At 43.1% G+C, this 12,885-nt stretch overlaps 1 protein-coding gene across 2 annotated transcripts in view; it reads left to right on the top strand.

The window, feature by feature from the left end:
* The window catches only part of NAV2 (neuron navigator 2), a 323,173-nt gene extending 310,618 nt beyond the window's left edge, over positions 1 to 12,555 (top strand). For both annotated transcript variants that reach the window (XM_063117361.1, XM_063117362.1), the window contains 6 exons: positions 706 to 941; positions 1,710 to 1,864; positions 2,964 to 3,232; positions 3,458 to 3,576; positions 8,874 to 9,077; positions 10,117 to 12,555. In XM_063117361.1, coding sequence (XP_062973431.1) covers positions 706 to 941; positions 1,710 to 1,864; positions 2,964 to 3,232; positions 3,458 to 3,576; positions 8,874 to 9,077; positions 10,117 to 10,242 — 1,109 coding nt within the window. In that variant the 3' untranslated portion in view covers positions 10,243 to 12,555. The remainder of the gene's footprint in view (positions 1 to 705; positions 942 to 1,709; positions 1,865 to 2,963; positions 3,233 to 3,457; positions 3,577 to 8,873; positions 9,078 to 10,116) is intronic.
* Positions 12,556 to 12,885: the final 330 nt, after the last annotated feature.

Below are 12,885 nucleotides of genomic sequence, written 5' to 3'. Positions count from 1 at the left end.
TCGGGTCGACTCAGCCTTCCATCCTCCCAAGGTCGGTAAAATGAGTACCCAGTTAGCTGGGGGAAAGGTAATAACGGCCGGGGAAGGCAACGGCAAACCACCCTGCTATAAGGCCTGCAAGAAAATGTCAGCGAAAGCTGGCATCCCTCCAAGAGTCAGTAATGACTCAGTGCTTGCACGAGAGGTTCCTTTCCTCCTTCCTTTCCTTGGGAAGTCTAACTTTGTACAACAGAAATGGAAGGCGTACTTCATACAGTAAAACTAGAAACAAAATAATTCCTTGTATATTGCTCCAAATAATTCACTAGCCTAAAACACACCTTGCTTGCAGTATGCTGATATAGAAGAGAATGTTGTGTGCATTATCCCTTTATATTGCATTATCTCTCCCCCGCCCTCCAAGTTGGGTTCATTTAGAAACCATCTTTTTCTATTAAGAAGGAATGTTATATTCTTTGCAAGTAATAGGAATATTTTCCTCCTTTAATTGTACTTTTATAAGCTTTCACTTAAAAACAGTTTTAAAGAACTTACTGATGGGGAGGTATAAAAGATATTATGTGATTTTAAGGAGTGGATATCACTGATATTTCTTGTGTGAAGCACATAATAAAATCTTTTGGAAATCTATCAATATCCTTAAAACATTTAGAAAGCGCTTTCAAGCTACTTTTTTTAAAAAAGCAATGGTCTCTGTTCTTACAGGTATCGTAGAGAATAGCTTGGACTGTCTGGTGTTTGAGTCTCTGATCCCAAAGCCTATACTACAACGCTATGTGTCACTCTTGATGGAACATAGGCGAATCATCTTATCTGGTCCAAGTGGCACAGGAAAGACCTACTTAGCCAATCGTCTGTCAGAGCATATGGTACTTCGAGAGGGCAGAGAGCTGGCTGATGGTGCTATTGCAACGTTTAACGTAGATCACAAGTCCAGTAAGGTGAGCACAGAAATTGACTTGATCAAAGTATTTTTACTGTTTACGAATGAGGTAACTTTCCGCCTTGACGAAAGAGTTTGGTGGGATATGGGCTCTTACACCTCACCCCGGGGAAGGATGCAGACAACACTGTGCTTGAAGAGTGGGGTGGTGTTTCTTTTAGGTGTGGTCACAGGGGAGTCCAGTGAACTGCCAGAAGATTACTATCTAGTGAGGAATAGCATTCAGTTACTAACTAATGTCATCTTGGGAGTCCTCTGTTATCTCCTGTGGTTACAATTTGTAATACCGAGCCTGTCTGAATAAAGTCCACCTATGCAACAAAGTTCTCAGACCTGGAAGTTTTCTGTGGAAAGCTTGTGAGGAAGCCTAGCTGGTGTCCTGGTTGCTTTGCCCAGCCAAGCCTGCCAACATCACTTCTCCTCTTGCCTCCTTCACTCCTGCTCTTCATGGTCCTACCTCCAATCCTTCCCCCTGACACAACCTCTCATTCAGTTATCAGGCCCAATCTAATGCTTTGAGGCTCGCTATTTGGAGACCGGAAGTCATCTTTTTAAGCGACATCTCAAGTTTGCCTGAGTTATTATTGTTTATTTGATCTATTCAAAAGACTGTTCATTCCTCTTGAGGAAAAAATGGCTTTATGTGTGTTATACTCTTGAAACAGGCTGCTCTAGCACTGAATCTAACAGGTGTCATCGCTTCTGAGATCTCTGAAAGAAATAACTAACACCAGGTGGGCTTTTTTTTTTTGCATCCGCATCACAGGAACTCCGCCAGTACCTTTCCAATCTTGCTGACCAATGCAATAGTGAAAATAATGCTGTAGAAATGCCTTTGGTGATCATCCTGGACAACTTGCACCATGTTAGCTCCCTGGGAGAGATCTTCAATGGGCTCTTAAACTGCAAGTACCACAAATGGTAAGTAGCATGTTATTCCTAAAACATTATAGCTGAGAGGGCGATTGCTTCAGGAATATTCCCTGAGACTTCATGTAGAATACAGTGGCTTGGATCCAGATGAAGGGAATCTCTACACGAGGTTTTTATCATACGCTCATGATTGGTCACTTAACAGAAGTTTGCGGGTCCATTACACAACTTCGTCAACCTCCAGAGCCTCACCCATGCTTTATAATCTTCATCCTGTTTTATAGAAAAAATTGGGGGCAACTCCAGCATTTTTCTAGGACCATGATGAAGTGCTGCAACGGCGGCATGTACTTCTGCAATTCCACTATACCACACCACCATCTAGTGGTCTATAATGAAACATACAGACCTTGCAGAGAAAGGAGGGGAACCCAAAAAAGCCTGTGCATGCATGTGTAAAAGAGCTGAACTTAATCGTGCAAATGATCTGAAAGCAGAAGCTGGTGCTGGATAAAACCCTGGTGTAGAGAAACCCTAAGCTAGTGACTGTAGGTCCCATTGAAATCAACGTGAAAAGTTAGACATAACTTTTAAATCTCATTGATTTAATTAATGGGATAGCAATCCTATGGCTCATAGTCAGCATCTTGGGGGTGAGGGGCAGTATAGTTCAGATTTTTGATTTGTTCAGAGTGCTGCCTCCAACCTCAGAACCAGAAGTTCAAGCTCCCTGTCCCCTCCCCCTCATAACTGGAGAGGACAGAACCACACTGGCTGCCTCTGCGAGCTTGCAAAAGGAGGGGAAAGGGGGAAATTCTGTTGGAGGGCAGGGGAAGTGGGGATACAACCTATCCCTAGCCTCCTTCCCTCCCCCTCCACAAAGCCCGTTTTGACCTCATTCCCCACTCCACCTGTGGATGTTCCCCAGCCAAACTCATCTCATTTTCCCTCACAGATTTTGAACTGCTCACCAATATTCAGTTTGCTGGGCAAATGAAATATTTGGAATATTCCATAACATCATTGAAATTCAGCCAATACTAGAGGTTGGGGGTGGGGGAGCAAAAAAAGTGGATGAAATGTTTTCTTGAGGAAAAGACCTAAGCGGTTTTCCTAGATGTAATAATGACTGATCTGTTTCATGTAGCCCTTATATTATTGGAACAATGAACCAAGCAACATCCTCTACACCGAACCTTCAGCTCCACCACAACTTCAGATGGGTCCTTTGTGCCAACCATACCGAGCCAGTCAAGGGCTTCCTGGGCCGTTTCTTGAGAAGAAAACTGATTGAAACAGAAATTGGTGGCCGGATGAGAAATGCAGAACTGATTAAGATCATTGATTGGATTCCCAAAGTCTGGCAACATCTCAACAAGTTCTTGGAAGCTCACAGTTCTTCCGACGTTACAATTGGTGAGAATGTTCTCTTGGAACTCCTGACACATTTCCCACAACTTCATAGGGAGCATAGGTTCCTTTCAAGTTTTTCCTCCTCTTTCCCTTGTCTTTTTTCTTTTTCTCATCTCTCTCTCTCTCTTTGTTGTTATTCTATGATTGATGTTGTAGTTAAAATAAATGCTTCAAACCATGCCCACCAATGATATTTAGCATGTAATTTCCTTCTTCTCATTCTCATAGGTCCACGACTCTTCCTCTCTTGCCCTATAGATGTGGATGGTTCCAGGGTTTGGTTTACTGACTTGTGGAACTACTCCATCGTTCCCTATCTTCTTGAAGCTGTCAGAGAAGGGCTACAGGTGAGGAACCTGCATGAGCATTGTACCAGATCCCTACTCCCTATTCAAAGAGCAAAGGGGGAAAGCCCAGATGCTGTACAACCACCTAAATCCAGGCCTGCATAACATGTGACCCATCAAGCTAAATAGCCCACCAGCCATTTCATTGTGGCCTACGAGGTGCTTGACAAGTCCTGGCATTTCTCAGAAGCATATATGGGGTTCTTCTGTGACCATCTTCCCAGCCTGGAACCCTCCAGTTGTGTTGGAACCTGGATTTTTGTTTATTTGTTTGTTTGCTATTTGTTTTCAGACAATGGGCATTTACTCCCCTTCTTCTCCCTGTCTTCCCCCACTTCTGTCTTTATTTATTTAAGATAATTTTAGGCCAATTTTTAGGCTTTAACTTGGTGAGTTGCAAGTTGAGCAGACCTGCCTAAACCTTTTGTTTTGTCTTGAGCAGCATTGTGCCACTACTCTGTCTATCTATCATTTCCATTTTAAGAATACACATTTATGAGTAATATAGGCTTCTCCTGTATCATTCAGAAGAACAATTCAGAAGCAAATGCAATGATAAGACGAATGCAATGTTTTTCATAACATTTTTCATCTTTTTTCCTTTTTTTTTTTTTTTAAAAAAAAGAATAAATGTGCTTTTGGGTTTAAGCTCCTGGAAAGGGCAGCTTCAAGGCGTTTAGATGCTGTGGATCTCCTTCTTCACTAGTAGAGATGTAGGTCTTCAGGCAGAGAAGGAGGTTCACCGCTGGAGGCCTCCTCAGTGCTCCCGCAGAAAGCTCGCTGGCTATCACTCCTCTGCCATCATTGCTGCGATGGCAACAGGGGGCAATTGTGAAGCCCTTGGATTTCATGGATCCAAAACGCTCCCATTCCCCCAACATACCCTTAACAAGGAAGAAAAACTGCATTAGCAGAGGGGCTGGCACATTTATTTCCCCTCCCTTTCAAACCAATGGAAGAGACAATATGTTACAAAGGACAACTGAGAACAGAAAAAAGAGTGGAGGGTAAAATCCCCAAGCCTTCCTTCTGCCCTGGCTGGCATGACCTAGACAGGCCTTAAGAAGTCCCACTTCCCCTGCCAGGGATTCTCCTTGCCGCCGCCAAGACCTCCATTTTTGGACCGCTGTAGAGAATTCCTCAATGTCTCGCTTATATCTGCTTGCATCTCCAGCAGTACTGCAACTCTGGTCCATGTAAATCCAAGCATGAGAACTCCATGCGCTGCAAGGTCATTCCTCAATAATGGTACAGCATTATATCTCTGGATAAATGTTTCCCTTGGCACCCATTCCCATCCTGGCAATACAGTTTCCCACATCTTTAGAAAATCATTTTTAAATGAAGTCATGTGTTGAAATGAAGAGTGCCAGCAACCACCCTGCTCTCTGTCCACACCCTATGACCCCAGGGGCAAAAGCATCACTGGATGAACACAGTGTTGGTTTTCTCATGAAAAATCTCATTCTGAGCCGTGAACAAGTGAGCCAAGTTTGTAAGAGCTCCCACTTGCTCCAGTGTGAATTTTTGGGGAAATGATATAATCATCTGCCCTTGCCTCGGTCTTTGATGACAGCCACAGCTGCTGAAAAGGCCCACCAACATGATCCACCCCTGGTTCTAGCCAATTCCGTACTTATACATATCCATGTTGGCCTTTTGTTTTGTCTGCTGCCACCTTGTGGTGATCAGTTCTGTGCTCTGCACAGAGAGTCACAAGGTAAAGCTTGGATGGTGGGGGAGAAATGGTGAAGGAAGAGGGAGCAGTAGATGCTGCTGTCTACTTGCTCACTGCTTGTCAAGCAAGCAAGTGCTATCAGTGGTGCGAAAGAGAATGAGGAGCAACAGCAATAGAGGAGAGAAGGTCAGAAGGAGGGGGGGGGCATTGAGGGTCTCTTGCCCAGGGGCCCACAAAACCTGGAGTTGGCACTGAACATAGGAGAGGTTTAAACCTTCCCACCCAGCCGTTTCCCTACCCATAAATTTCCCAGCCTGTGCGGGGGCCCAAAATGAAAGGAATAAAAGAAAAGAATTACAAATGGAAGAGAATGTTATCTGGATTCCCCCCTTAAATTCTGTGAATGAGGCCAGTTCTACACCTTGTGTCAAATCATTACGAATGTGGAATAAAAAGCAGGGTATAACACTATGAAAGCGGTAAATGGAATGTGTAAGGTGCTCCAGTAGTTATAAGTGCTGGTCAATGCCGCTAAAAAACAGTAGTGTAGATCTAGCCTGAGACAGGGCAATCGTGCTATAAAAACCTCATCTGAAAGCCTCCGTAAACCCTCTTTCTTTCTTCCTTCCTTCCTTCCTTCCTTCCTTCCTTCCTTCCTTCCTTCCTTCCTTAGTTTGAGAGTTTGTTCTGAATGTGGTGTTCTGAAGGACATTGGGATTCATCTGTATGGAAGGCACAACTCAGGCAAAATTGCTTTTTGGTTTTCTGAATAAATGACATTGGCAGTCTCTGTCACTGTTGCAGGCATTTGTCTCTATCCTATAATGACTATGAAGGGGAGATTGCGGTTGTGGATTTTGGTTTGCACTGAAATATTTATGCCCAGGGGATTAATGATGCTTGGATGTTCTCATAATATGTCCTTACTCCCTGTGGGGTGTTCATGCTTAATGTTCCACCGTACGGTACATAGGGGAGTAAGTGCCATCAGAGCAAAACTGTCTAGCAAATGAAATACAATCCCCAAAAGGGCCGCCACCTAACACTCTCTATTACAGGCATGAAACGGGAATATTTGTTTTCAGCTGAAACCAGTTTATATGCTTTGGCTTTCACCTTGCTGAAATGACTGGCTAGTTCAAAGAGCTGTGTATTCACGAAAAGAAGTGCATGGCTTCACAGAACACGGTTGTTTGTGATATCTTTCTGAGTTGCAGTCAAATCAAAGCACTTCAGAGCGGCGAGGCTACGTGTGTTTGAAGTAGATGACTAAAATGTACCGAGTCACCTGATCCTTGGAAGCAGTGGCACCAAAGCAGAAGAGCCATGCCAAGCACTGAAATGTAGTTCTTTGATGGCTTTGGAACTAAACTTCTAAGCAAGGAGTTTGGCCTCTTAGGCTTTGCCATGTTTAGTCTAAAAGGAAAGGTGGTCATAGAAGCTTCTTCCTTCCATTGCTGTTAACATTTTTCTCTGGCATGACAATAGGCTTGTTCAGACGTCACCTTAAACCCTGCTGGTTAAGGCTTTTGATTGAGCAGCAGGGTTTAAGGTGTCTCATGCGATGTGTTTTCCTAAACCGTGCTCATTTGCTAACCACAGTCGGACCATCTGCAGCAGGGTTAGCTGCTCTAACTTAAAGTGTAGTTCTTGCGACAGCACAAAATAGGGTTAGTGCTAACCCCAGAGAACCACAGTTTCACTAACCACAGAGCCTGAAGTGTTGTCTGAACAGGCCCATTCTTAAAGGACACTGTTGGCCCTCTCTATGTTTAACCCAGTGATTCCCAAAAGAAGGTCCTTTTCTGAAGCAGTCTACTTCAGCTAGCAAGCTATTTTTAAAAGTGACATTTTACTTGCTACATTACGAAATACCTGCAGGACTCTTTTGTTCTGGCTTTCTCTTTTTCTTCAGTAGGTCAACCCATTACTCTTGGAGGGCGCAGAGCTGACTTGTGGGCCAGTTTCCCTCAGGGATTGCCTCACTCCTTGTATCCCTGCTCATTCCTTGTGGCTCTCAGATAGAGCACTTCTGATGGTGTCATCTGCTCCCTAAATTCACCTCAGGAATACTTGTAACTTAGTGTTGTAGCACAAACCCTCTGAAACAAACTCCCTCTTGACATTAGGCAGGCGTCTCCCGTTCTGAACTTTAGATGCCTGCTCAAGACCCACCTCTTCATGCAGGATTTCCCTGAGGGTTGACGCAACCAGTATAGTTATAGAGAATTGGCAATAACTGTATTGAACATTTATTTTTATATGTTACTGTTTCATTATTTTTGTTAACCTCTTTGATCATTTACTGGAAAGCAGTATATAATTTGTAACAATAACAACAATTTCTGAAAGCCATTGCTGTTCTTAAAAGTAAAACTCTGGCCAGGCTGAGTTTTTCCTGTTCAGTTGGCAACCTAACAGTTATACTTCCTGAATACGCCCGAATATTATTATTTGGAACAGAAAATTGTCTCTACACACATGTTGTAGTTCTAAACCAAAAGCAGTCTGGGCCTGAGTAGTACCTGAATGAAAACCTCACCAACACCACTGAGTGCCCTGGAGAAAGTTGCCATGCAATGATATGATACAGATGAATGTATTTAGATTAGTTTAGCTTGGTTTGTTTTTATTAACTGTTTATCAGCCTCACAATTTGTACTCATTGTATAATTTTAGGTCATTGTTTTAATGCAGTGGTTTGCAATGTTTTAGACAAGGGTGGAGGATTTTTCCAACATCACTTGTCTGCCTAGGAATCCATGTATGTCTTCCATGGAATCACAGTGAATTGTAGATGGCTCCAGCATGAATCATAATGCACACATTTAGTTAACATGAACTGGACAGTGACACCCCACATGTACTGAGACTTCATTCTAGATTGAAGTCTAGAACACATACAGATGTCAAGGCTACATATTATCTTGGGGAGTGGGAAGCTGTCTTTCAGGAAGTTTGTCCACCATTGATAGGCTTTTCATTGAGGAACCCCTTGTAAACTTCTGAGGAATCCCAGGACCAGAAGAAATTTAGGTGTTCAATCATGGAACATTGAGATCCAGATGTTTTAGAATCAGTGTTCCACTTCACTTGCAAGGATCGTATGTATTCCATAGCTAGATGGATGGCAAGATAGATAGAGCTTTGTAATTAAAGAGGGAGAATGAAGAAGTGGGGAAGCACTCACAGCTTTGGCCATCCTTGGTCTAGTCAAGGGATAGGCAGCCTTTGGCCCCCCATATTTTTCTTCCTACAAGTCCCATCAGGCCTAGCTAGCATAGCTAATGGTGAAGTATCATGGAAGTTGTGGGATAAAACATCTGGGGGAAGACAAGTTGCCCACCCCAGTTTTAGACATTTTCCCACATTGGAAGATTTCTTACTTGAGAGGTCAGCATGATTATTTATTTAGCACATTTACATCCCACCTTTCTTCCATCATGGAATTGAAGGTGGGTGCATTGGATTCCCAGGCAGTCTCCCATCCCGTCATTGACCAGACACAGACCCGCAGGTCTGAGGATTGCTCTACAACATTTCAGATGCTTAAAAATATAATAAATAAATTAAAGATTCATTCCTTTTATTAAGGACGATTTCTTGTTCTTGCTTGCAGTTGTATGGGAGAAGAGCGCCATGGGAGGACCCTGCCAAATGGGTAATGGACACTTACCCATGGGCAGCCAGCCCACAACACCATGAATGGCCTCCTTTGCTGCAATTGCGGCCAGAAGACGTTGGATTTGACGGCTACTCTATGCCACGGGAAGGTTCAACCAGCAAGCAAGTTCCACCCAGTGATGCTGAAGGAGATCCTCTGGTGAGAACTTTCAGTGGGATCATATTATTTGCATCTTATGTTAGATGATAGACAGTTATATTCTGTGAAGTCTGAAAGTTGCTCTTTGGAGGGAGTTTGTGAAATGTACACATAGATGACCCAGCATAGCCCATTTGTGTTTTGTGGTTCATGGTAGAATTATGCTACATGTGGGTGTACTTGCTGTGATGGGTGTACTTCACTTGGAGCTTACATTATGTCTGTGCGATTCCATTGTTTATGTTTTGTGTCAGCCTTAAGGATGTATTGTGGCAAGCATCCCTGTTTGTGTGTGGAGTGAGTAGAATAGTGTGGTCACACCATTTCGTAGCTAGAGGTGTTAATAACTTATCTAACCCTTCCACGATATTACCCATCCAGACCATAGGGCCTGATAATTTCACGAGTTGGTTTATTTGTTTGTTTGGGATATTTTTGGATTGTCCCGCTATTCATTTAGTGCCATGTCTTCGATGGGGCCTTTTCTCCACATGCTCTAACTTTTGCACGACTCACATCAGAACCGGCTATGTGTAAGATCTCAAAATGTCTTATACTCTCTTGCCACCAGCCTTCATACAAGCTGAAGAAAATCTTGCTTAAAGGCTTGGTAACGTTTAAAAGCATGATCACATATTTCCACATCAATTACATTGCATGACAATTGCCGAAGTCACCACATGATGAGGTGGAGATGGATACTTTGAATCATCCAGAGAAAAGTTTGACATTGTCTATCTCTAGGACAGCTGGATTTTCGAAGCTTGTCCAACTAGTATTGGCTGAGGTATCCATTGTATGCTTTCCTCCACACAGCCTAAATTCAGTTTTATTCCTACCATGTGGCTATGCAAACATCAACATACCCTAGGAAAGAACGAATTTCTGAATCTGCTTCATTTTACTTCTCAGGATCTCGAATGCTAACTGCAGATATATAATTAATGCAGTGTGTGAACTCCTATCTGTATTAGCTACCACATGTGCAAAGAGTGCTGGAATTCAAGTGACGCTTCTTGTCCTTTCTGCATTTCCTCAGATGAACATGCTGATGAGATTGCAAGAGGCAGCTAACTATTCCAGCCCACAAAGTTACGACAGTGACTCCAACAGCAATAGCCACCATGATGACATCCTTGACTCATCCCTGGAATCAACATTATGATGCACGACAAAGCTGAAATGGTTGCTTGTTTCCCATGGCCCATCTCCTGCCTCGCTTAGAAAAATGAATCACCCATCTGTGAGGATAACTGGCCTTTGGTCCAATTGGGTGTCTCAGTATTACAGCTGCAAGAACAATACAAACTTCTTTTGTGCCCTCTCTCCATTCAGTGTCAAATATGGGTGCAGGCAACCCAATTGATGTTTTTGTATTGTGGTTTTTTTCCCCCCCTTAATAACAACTGCACTACTTTGGTTTTTTATTCTTTTGACGTTGCTGTGAGCTCACATGCCTAAGACACTGAATACATTTTTTTTTCTTTATAAAATGATAGTAGTCATAGTAATTTCTGGGGAGAGTGGGCTGGAGGGTGGGGGAGGAAAAACACTCGCCTTCAAAGCTTTGAAACGAAAGATCTTTCTGCCGTGTACTGTCCAGAAGGGAGTCAAGGGCATGGGTCTTGTCTATGCTGCTTCTCACCATTGCTGACTGCTTCATTTGGTAATGGCTGAATTTTTACAAGTTACCTTTAAATCTAACCTCAGCTACAGATAGTTCTGGTGCTATATAGAATAATTGCTTGCCTTGGTAATAATGTTCCATAAAAGGCAAAGAGAGAAGACAAACAGGAAAATCAGAAACATCCAAACATACCTTCATACATACATGCAAAGGAGAAGAAGGCTGTTCTCCAGTTTGAGACCCTGGCTTTTTATATTTTTATATTTCATTCTGTTTATATAGACACAGATATTTGGCTTAATCTACTGAGCCCATCATCTGCTTGACTCCACTGAAGCAATGGATTATGTGACCATTTTAGCCAGGATCCAAAGAATGGATATGCACATGTAAGAGGAAACCAAACACACAGCCAGAGTTTTACTTTCGCTTTTTGCTTCAGCAGTTCCCACTGCTGAAGAGACAAGCGTCTCTCAAAACTAGATAGCGATTTGTCTCTTCAGCAGTAGGACCTGTATGAGGAAAAAGTGAAAGCGGAGTGAATGCGTATCCCTTCTTTGGATGCCAGCGCATGCACGTGAAATGTGGATTTCACCCTTTGAAACATTAGTGCAGGTTTTTGGAACACTATAATTTAATCAATACTTATCACAATTTTGAAGAGGCTGTTGTCAGCACTTAGTCCTTGCGCTGGCTCAGAAATATTTTTAAATCTTTTTTTTTTCTTGAACAACTGATCCTCCTGTCTCAGAGCCGACCCCCTTTCTGAAATTCTCTCCTTCTCAAAAGCAGTTTGCCATGAGTCATAGGAGGCTGCTGTTTTATGGGGTGGGGTGGGGTGGGGGGCTATCTAAGGCCCCTTTGGGCTGATGGAACTCATTCCATCGTTCTTTGGGCTCTGGCCAGTGCCTCTTGAAGTCAGAAGTAGAATCAGTTCTCAGCAGACGTTATCTGCACATGTTGGTTACATGCATGGGGTAAATAGGGTAACAACTGCTGGCCCCACATTCAGCATTGGTGCGCCTACTGGCCTTGCCTTCCTGACACCAGAAAGGGGCTTGTAGGCACCCCTCTTCAGATACCAGGGGCAGGGGCACGGGGACATGGCAATAGGAAGGGTGACCCCAGCAGACATGGAGGAGGGAATGCGTGAATGGAGGTCTCAGTGTTTATTTAATTCTGTCTTTACCTTTGCTTCCCTCACTCTGAATGCCACCCATTGGGACAGGTGTTTATCATCCCCTTGGGATAAAGTCACCTGGCATAAGTCAGCATGAAGAAAAAGAGAAGCATAAAATTTTATCCTGAGCCAGCGGAAATCCAGTATCCCATGTAAAATTTAAGTGAGACTAAATATACTTACTAAAGTGAATTTCTCCCAACAATCTCAGACTTTTCTTCTTAAATAGACATTTTGTAGATAGCTTTTTTAATAAATAAAATTGTCATGGCTTTTAAAATCTGTGCTCATAACACAGTCAGGCTTAAACTGTGTGAAATCAGTTAAGGCCTGTCAACTGTTCTTTTTAAAAGGAATGTTTACTTAGCCAAGCCTTCAGTAAAGGAGAACAGTCTCTCTGAAGATTTAGTTTTTAAAGGATTATGTTTTTAAACCAATGAGCAGACAGCAAACATGGTTCTCTGGGTCTCCTTTTCTTCCTCATCTCCAAACGCACAAAACAAAAGTTCGGGTGTTTTTTTTAACTTGGTGCTTCTGCTGGGGAACAAGGACACCTCACAAGAAATTGCACTCCAGTTTGTGTTTTGTTTGTTTAAAGTATACAACAGCAACCAGTCAGCTGTCTCAAGCTGTTCCCAATGGAGGCTGGTGGCTTTGATGTCAGTGGAGCGGTGAATCCACTCCTGGTTTCAGTCAGAACCAGCCAGAACTCTAAAAGAGCTGTACAGGGTGCTTGGATAACTTTGCACCTTGGATAGCTCCTTAGAGTTCTGGTTGGCTCTGACTGAAACCAGGAGTGGATTCACCGCTCCACTGACATCAGAGCCACCAGCCTCCACTGACTTTACCTCAGCTAGAGCCACAGTTCTCAATGTTCTCTCTCTCTCTCTCTCTCTCTCTCTCTCTCTCTCTCTCTCTCTCTCTCTCTCTCTCTCTCTCACACACACACACACACACACACACACACACACACACACACATAGAGAGAGAGAGAGAGAGAG

The sequence above is a fragment of the Elgaria multicarinata genome, chromosome 2, assembly GCF_023053635.1.
Source record: "Elgaria multicarinata webbii isolate HBS135686 ecotype San Diego chromosome 2, rElgMul1.1.pri, whole genome shotgun sequence".
In the NCBI taxonomy this organism is placed as follows: domain Eukaryota; kingdom Metazoa; phylum Chordata; class Lepidosauria; order Squamata; family Anguidae; genus Elgaria; species Elgaria multicarinata.
Note: the sequence above shows the minus strand (reverse complement) of the source record. Positions and strands in the feature narration are given on the sequence as shown.